This window comes from Gekko japonicus, unplaced genomic scaffold (assembly GCF_001447785.1).
Source record: "Gekko japonicus isolate JY-2015 unplaced genomic scaffold, Gekko_japonicus_V1.1 scaffold1164, whole genome shotgun sequence".
NCBI classification, from domain to species: domain Eukaryota; kingdom Metazoa; phylum Chordata; class Lepidosauria; order Squamata; family Gekkonidae; genus Gekko; species Gekko japonicus.
Genome location: NW_015160873.1, coordinates 375749 through 384326, shown reverse-complemented (window position 1 = coordinate 384326; position 8578 = coordinate 375749). Strand labels below are relative to the sequence as shown.

The window sequence follows — 8578 nt, the reverse complement described above, 5'->3', positions numbered from 1 at the left end:
GGGCGCCGGGGGGGGGGGGGCGGCTGGGTAGGAGGGTATGAGAGTGCCAACCGTCACTGTCCTCAAACAAAGGCCTTGCTGAAAATCTCTGCCTTGCAGGATTGTAACACTCTTCCAGGGACATATTGAGGGAGACAGTCCCGAAGGTATGTGGGTCCCTGACCGCTAAGGGCCTTGAAGGTCAACACCAAAACCTTGAATCGGATCCAGTGCTTCACTGGGAGCCAGTGCAGCTCACGCAGCACAGGTTGAATGTGTGCCATCTGATGGGTCCCCGTAATGACCCACGCAGCCGCATTCTGGATCAGTTGGAGCTTCCAGGTCAGGTGCAAGGGTAGGCCCCCATAGAGCGAATTACAGTAGTCTATTCTGGAGGGGACTGTTGCATGGATTATTGTGGCTACCATTTCAGGCAGAAGCCTGACATACTCTGAGCAAATTGTCTTGCGAATAGGCACTCAGATATGCAGGGTTTTTTGTTCTTGTTATTTGTTGTTACATTTTTTTATCCTACCAGGCCTACAAAGAGGTCAGGACAGCATACATACTTCTCCAACCAATCACTGCCCCCTTTGATTTTGACAGTAACCTTGTGAGACTGAGATTGGGTTGCCAAATGGCACTTACCCTTGTGGCGTTGGACTCCAGCCCGGCTCCCGGCATGTGTGCGCGCGCGCACCGCATGCACGTCACAGGGAAGTGACATTATGACGCCGGGCACGCTGGGGCAGGGCCACAGCCATTTGAGGGGAAAACTCTATGTTTTCCCCTCAAATGGCTGTGGCCCCGCCCCCAGCGTGCCCGGCGTCATGACGTCACTTTCCTGTGACGTGCACGCGGGGGTGGGGTTTCCCCGAGGCCCGATTCCGCCGTGGCGGAAATCGGGCCTCCAAAGCGGGGGTTCCCCCACCCCCCGGCCCGATTTGGCAGCCCTAGACTGAGAAAAGGTAATGGGTTACTGGATGAAGCTCATTGGGTGAGGTTGATGGCTAAGCAAAGGATGAACTGTCCCATTTTGTCCTGAAATGTGACCCATCTCTTGCCTATCCTTACCTGGGTTTTGCAAGTCAGGGCAATAAACATGGACCAGGAGTCAGGACAAATGATTGGCCAGGGTTCCCAAACTTTTCAGGCCTGTGGGCACATTTGGAATTCTGACTCAGTGGTAGGCTTGAAAACAGAACTGGCCACACCAGTAGTCAGAAAAAGATGTAGAAAAACAGGTGCAAGGTGAAATAGCATTTATTAAGTTCCTGTGGATCCCTATGCATTTTGCAATTTGCTTCTTCAGGGAATCGTTTCCAAAGTTGTTCATTTCCACCTTAAGCAGTGGAAAGTGAATAACTTTGGAAATGATCCCCTGAAGAAGCAAATTGCAAAACACGTAGGGATCCACAGGAACGTAATAAATATTATTTCACCTTTGGTGGTAGGGTTGCCAGTCTCCAGTTGGTAGCTGGAGATCTCCCAGTATTAGCACCAGTGTTCCCTCTAAGCTGAGTTAGTGTGAGCTAGCTCACAGTTTTTTAGCCTCCAGCTCACACATTTTGTCTTAGCTCAGGAAGGATGGCTCCAGAGCAAACTGATTTATGCAGTAGCCAAATCGCTCACTCACAACTTTAATGCCAGTAGCTCACAAAGCAGAATTTTTACTCACAAGAGTCCACAGCTTAGAGGGAGCATTGATTATCACTGGTCTCCAGGTTACAGAGATCAGTTCCTCTGGAGAAAATGGCCACTTTGGAGGGCGGTTTCTATGGCCTGAGATCCCTCCCATCCCCCAATTCCACCCTTCTCAGGCCCCACCCCCAAAATCTCCATGTATTTCCCAGCCCAGAGCTGGCAACCCTACACAGTAGTGAGCACAACAGCAAAATGGCTGCTGCAGGAGGCAGAGCCAGCTACAAAATGTCAGGGAGTGAGGTTATGCATAGCTCTAAATAGTACCTCTTCAATAATTCAGGCAGAAGTTATGTTTAACAGGATTCCCTTTGAAACGAGTGCATTGTTTAAAAGTGCTTCTTGCATACAGTACCACAGTGAAGATCCTTGTGGTGGCAGCTGTTGCTAAAGCAACTTTTAAATATCTGCACAGCCAATCAGATCTCCAATGGCCAGTCAGAAACCCCACTGGCAAAAAGGCCTGCCCGGTTCCACCCACTTTTGAAGAACACGTGGAGGGCACCAAGAAAGGTGTTAGGTGCTGCGGTGCCCACAGGCTCCACACTGGGGAGGGACCCCTGTGATTGGCAATGGGAGGGCAAATCAAAAGAAAACAAGAAGAAATGAACTGGTGCTGATTTCTTCCTGTTAAAGCCTATAGCAGTACCTCTAGGGTTTGATTGTGGTGAGGACCAGTGTCATCAGTTGCCCCAGAGTACTCTGAGCACATATGTCTGTGAGTTTATTCAGATAAAATGCCACTAGCTGAGCATGCAATGACTGCTTAACGTTAGAGCAGAAAGTGTACCATGTTTCTCTGTTCTTCAAATTTGCATTATGCTTGTTTTTAAGAGAAGCTGTTTGCCCTGTATATTCGCCCGTGGCTGTCCTGTTGGAACGAAAGTGGTGGTAGGTATTTGATGACGATTCCTATAAATAAATGTAACTTGTTGAGTTATTTATGTGTAAAATGTTAATTCCACTATGTAAATTCCACTGAGTTCCATTGGAATCCTACTGCTATTTTATTTATTTACTAATTTAAAATCTTTATACCCCACCTTATCCTCACAAGCTCAAGGTGGCTATAAAATATCAGCCTGTGCCTATTTTATGAATTTCTACTTGGGGGTGGATCAAGGGTCCAAAGCTTCAGTTCTCAGTTTTCACACATTAAAAGGGCAGGACAGTTTTTTGCTCCAGGTTATTGGCAACCCTGCATTCATTGTCTGCAGCCCCAAACTCTACATGTCCAGTTGACTAAATGCAGAGATTCCTATGTGGTACAGGTGTCCATACGTCTTTCTGTTCATGCAGTCAGGGAAACCTGAGGATCCCCCATCACATAGAGCCTATACATAGGCAGCTGGATGCATGTTGGGCTCTCTGCACACATTTGGTGGAAGGTACAGAGGCTGACAGTACAGCTTGTTAGTTCAGTCCTGCCCCCCCCCATTCATTTACTGTATATGTGATTTTCTTGGGACCACAGCAATGGTAACTCTGCAGAAAAACCTCAGTAGAATATAATCTGAGAGACTATTACAGAAAATTGTGACAATACGTAAAACTGGGCTATGTCTTTCTCTTTAATCTTAAGAATATAAGAGAAGGCATATTGGATCAGGCCAGTAGCCAAACCCCAGGTGCTATCAGGAGGCCCACCAGCAGGGCCTGAACTCCGGAAGCCCTTCCACTGTTGCCCCCAAGCACCAAGAATACAGAGTGTCACTACCCCAGATATAGTGTCCCATCTTGCTGCAGCTTGGATCAAATTAATAAACTCCATTAATAATTGAATATAACAGGAGGGCATTACTTCTTTTCCCTCTCCGATACTAGCAGAATAAACTATGCAACAAAGCAAATATAATTTTATCACTTCAAAAAGTTGCAGGAGGTTTTTTATTCATTGCTTCAAACTTTCTGTTTTAAGAAGCTGTTGGAAATGCTGTGGTGTATAAACACTGAAAAATAAAAACAGAAATCGGAAAATATACTTTCTAGGTCCATGGAAATTACTAACAAAAGTAGTTTTTTGATTGCCAAGATATCTTCTTCAAGTTAGTATTGTTAGATCCAGGTGGGCAGTCATGCTGGTCTGAAGCAACAGAACAACGTTAGAGTCCCGTGGCACCTTGAAGACCCACAAAGTTTTATTCCAAGCTTGTCATTCTTTTTGTCGGTTAAAAAACATCTTCACTCTTTTGCATGCTAATTTAACAAGCCACCCTCTATATATACAACTATGATCTGTAATTCCATCTCATTATCTGATGAAGTGTGCATGCACATGAAAGCTCACGCCTTGAATAAAACTTTGTTGGTCTTGAAGGTGCCCCACTGGACTCTAAGTTAGTATTGTGTTAGTATTGTCTCTTAGCTGAGTGTGTTCAGCTTGTGATTTCAGCAGAAAAGATTTCATACAAAATGGCTGTATTCATTAACTAGAAATATTATGGAAGGCTGTGAATGGATTGAATATAATGATTTTATGTATAAAATCCACCTGTCTGAAGCTCATAAGAATCTGACCCTTTTGTACAGGAAGGAAGCAGACAAATCTGCTTCTACTACAAACCTTATGAGCGCACCATGGAAAAGGGATGCCGGGTCCAATGTGCGAAGACTGTAATTGTGAGTATTTTGATTGAATTTCTGTTGGTCATTACATTACTACACATGCAAGATAAGCTGTTTCCATGGCACTCAATTATTCAGAATCATTAAAAGTTAATTTTAGGATCTTCGTTAAAGTGTTGGTGTCTTCCTCATACTTTCCCCCTAAGGTCATCTAGAAATGCATCTTCACTTGGGTACTCTCTTAGCCTTTCTGTCATGTTCCATATGCATTAGACCCCTGAATTTACTGCAGGGCAGAAAATGACCTCCATTCCCACAGCCAGCATGGCATCGTAGTTAGAGCATTGGACTAGGATCTAGGAATCCACTTAGCCATGGGAGCTTGCTGGGCAGGCCCGTAGCTAACATGGGGCCCACGGGGCCCGGCCCCCTTGTGTTTCTTCTGGGCCCCCTCCCTCCAGGGCTGCCCCCAAAGTGCTCCAACTTACCACCTGCACTGTACTTCCATTTAATTAGCTGGCGGGGCCCCCCAAGACCCCCTCCCAAAGAATTCCCTAGCTACGGGGCTGTTGCTGGGTGACCTTGGGCCAGTCACAGCCTAACCTATGTCACAGGACTGCTGTGAGGAGAAAATGGAGGATAACAGAATGATGTGAGTCACTGTGGGGATCCCCATTTGGTAGAAAACTGGGGTACAAATAACGTAAAATGTTAAAATTAATAAAAATTCTGACTTCTGAAAGAAGAGGTGTGTCTAGAGGCTCTGCCAGGACTAGCCCCATCACATCCTCCTGCCAGAGAAGATGACCTCTGCCCAACTATCTTCAATGACCTTTTTACTTTTCCCTGTTACCAGCAAGGCCCCCAAACTACTCTCCTCTTTAGCTATTTCCTCTCCATTTTTATATCCTAAATCAGCACTTTAACTTGGAGCAGAGGCAGACTCTGGCTGGCCAAAGCTTTTGCAGAGTGAACTAGGAATGGTCCAGTTCCTCAAACTGAAGAAATTAACAAGTGGTTCTCCCAACCATGAAACTGGAAGATGATGGGTGTGCACTTTTCTTCCATTTTTCCTTTCTTATTCTCAACCAGTTCCCTAACTTTTATTTATTGTATTAGATTTGTATCCCACCCTTCCTGCATAGCGGGCTTAGAGCGGGTTCCATCAAATATAATATATAAAGAGTTAAAAACAGTTAAAACCAAAGCCTCAACAGATGAGGTCTATCACAAATTGGGATTCCAGATGTTACACAGATCTGGTCCACTAAAGGGGAGGCCACCCTAGTGTGACATTCTAGCATGTAGCAGAGACACAGAATGTTGGGAAATGGCCGTTGCAGTCTATGTACGGATGCATGCCGTCAGTCAGTGCTCTGACCTGGATGGCCCAGGCTAGCCCAGCCTCATCAGATCTCAGAAGCTAAGCAGCAGCATCCCTGGATAATACTTGGATAGGAGACCACCAAAGAAGTTCCAGGGCCACTGTGCAGAGGCAGGTGATGGCAAACCACCTCTGAACATCTCTTGCTTAGAAAACCCTATTGGGTCACCATAGGTGGCTGTGACTTGACACCGCTTTTCGCCACCAATCAGACAGTAGGAATCACGATGTTGTCAGAACCCACAGCTAACAACGAAGTACACACATTCAGGAACAGTTATACTTTTATTGCAAAGCTATAGATGCAGTTACACAGGCACTGTTAAGAATGGCGGCAACCCATAGAGTCTAATAGGATATAGGGTATTCGTATGCACCCCCCCATGGCATGGGCCAATTAGATACCCTCCCGCGCACGGGACAAGCTAGGAAACCATTAGGTAGTGAAAGCTGGGAACCAGGAGTCTCTCACGGTACATAGGAGACTTCCAGACAACACAACCTCCTCCTGCACATCTGTAGAGATAAGTGTTTCAGCCAAGGCAGAACAGCATGGATAGGAATGCAATAGCAATTAACAAGACACAGAATGAACTCCCCAACCCCCATGGCAGCATAGCTGACAGATGTACAGGCTCACTCAAACGTATCTAACCTTAATCTGCAAGGTTTTTCTCAAATGCCCTCTTTCTTGTTGTATTCTCTTACACGTGATTCTCATTTGCCTTCTGTGTTTTTTCTTTCCAGACCAGAGAATGTTGTGCGGGTTTCTACGGCACACAGTGTGAGCCTTGTCCACAAGTAGCTGGAAATATTTGCTTTGGGAATGGGATTTGTATGGATGGCTTCAATGGCACTGGCTTTTGTGAGTGTGAAGCGGGCTTCAAAGGACTGGCCTGTGATAGCTGCATTGAAGGCAAATATGGCACCAACTGTGATCAAGGTATTAAGCCCCCAAATGATTGATAAGTAGTTAAAAGTTGTACAGTTCTAAAAGTGTCAGTCATCTATCACAGTCACAGATACTGCAAGAATGATATTGGGGGATGGGAGCTGAGGAAACTGAATAGTTCTCCTGCTTCCTCAAGCTTCTCCTTGCTGATCACAGTGAAGAATAGAGGGATTTGCTTTGGAAGCACCCTAGAAAGGCATACCCACACAAAAGTCTTGAAAGGTTTGGAAGTGCACTTAATGGATTTAAAATGTCATTTAAAAAAAAAATTAACCACCATACTCATGTATAACAAAGGTATTGTGCCTGACTAGTCAAAAGCATGAGAAGAATGATCTTTTCAGACGTGGAGGTGATTGAGCATGAAGAGACAGGTGGAAAATTAGTATAAGCAAGTGGGGATCCAGGAGTCTTGCAGGAGTTGGGATCCCATCCTTTTCTCTCCCTTTGCCACCTCCCCCACTGGCCTTTCTGTCCTCTTTTCACCCTCTCCCCCACCTTCTAGAGTAGTGGTTAGGAGCGTGGACTCTAATCTGGGAGAACCGGGTTTGATTCCCCTCTCCTCCACATGCAGCTCCTGGTGTGACCTTGGGTCAGTCACAGTTCTCTCAGAGCTGTTCTCTCAAGAGCAAAACAGCCCTCTCAGCCCCACCTACCTCACACAGGGTGTCTGTTGTGGGGAGAGGAAGGGAAAGGAGATTGTAAGCCGCTCTGAGATTCCTTTGGGTAGTGAAGGGCGGGGTATAAATCCAATCTCCTCCTCCTCCTCTTCTTCTTCCACTGGCCTTTTCCCTCACTCTTCCACACACACTCTCCAACTTTCCCTTGCTTCTCCTACCCTCCCCTTTTCAATTTTCTATTACTGCATCCCTTTTCTCTGGGCCCTTTTCTTTTCCTGCCAGGATTATTAGGCAACCTCTCAATGTCATCTATGATCTCACGAGATTTTAGAAAAATCTCAAGTGGTATTCACTATTTGAGGGTAAACTCAAGCCCCAAACCCTTGTCTCACTTTTCAGATTTTTGTGCAAACCTGGGGGATGTGCAAGTGTGGTAGCAAAAATTCCCTGTATTTGAATATGGTCTCATTTTGCAGATTTTTTTTGATCTATATTCTTGGGCCATTGGGGGAAGGGGGGGGGAATCCCATTCTGCCCGTCATGTGCTCACCCTCAGCTCACTTAGAGCCAACACCAGCCCTCATTTAAGCTTCCACTCCCCCCCCCCGCACAGGCAAACTCACAGGAACAGAGATTCTCACTTACTTCCTCCACCCCCTCCCCCACTGCTCTTGCCAGCCTCCCATCCTGTTCACCATTTCCCCCACCCACTCTTCTCTTCTCTGCCATACACACCCTCCTTACCTCCTGATGCTGTTCCCGCTGTGCCTGCCCATCTGTCTGTTCACTGGGCCCATTTGGCCCATTCCCCTTTGCTCCTCCACCCACCCATTTCCAGTACCACCACCACCCATCATTCCCCCCTACCCCAGTTATTTGGCAAAGATTCTTGGTCCTCTTCTCCTGCCTGCTCACCCACAGCAGTGCTGCCTTCTGGCTGAAGCAGTGGAGGGTGGAAGAGCAGCTCCAGAAGCTCCTAATCCTCCTCCCTGCCTGCCTGAGAAGCGGTGGTGGTGGAAGGGCTGCCACGGCCAGTGAGTGTCCGGGCACTTGCAGTGGGATGGCTGCTCCTTCCTCCTCGCTTATGGTGAGTGCATTCCTGTCTGGGGGGGGGGGGCCCACCCCCCCCGCCTGCCATTGCCTGTAATTTTTCAGATCTTTCTGTAAGCCTGGGGAGTTTACCAAGTTTTAAGAAATATCTGTTTTCTGGCAATGTGGCCCCAGTCTGCAGATTTAAGTATCCATGTTGACTATTAGATATATTGACAAGTAAGGAGACCCGCGATACTTATGCGCGGGGGGGGGGAAGCGCTCCGTCTCCTCCATCCCCCCCGATCTCCCCGAGGGGGCGGCGAGGCCAGTCCTCCCCCCCGCCCG

General features: G+C 46.9%; 1 protein-coding gene across 1 annotated transcript in view; it reads left to right on the top strand.

The window, feature by feature from the left end:
- The window catches only part of STAB2 (stabilin 2), a 148076-nt gene that overhangs the window by 73177 nt on the left and 66321 nt on the right, over positions 1 to 8578 (top strand). Inside the window, exons 35-36 of the mRNA XM_015422556.1 lie at positions 4210 to 4299; positions 6377 to 6572. Coding sequence (XP_015278042.1) covers positions 4210 to 4299; positions 6377 to 6572 — 286 coding nt within the window. The remainder of the gene's footprint in view (positions 1 to 4209; positions 4300 to 6376; positions 6573 to 8578) is intronic.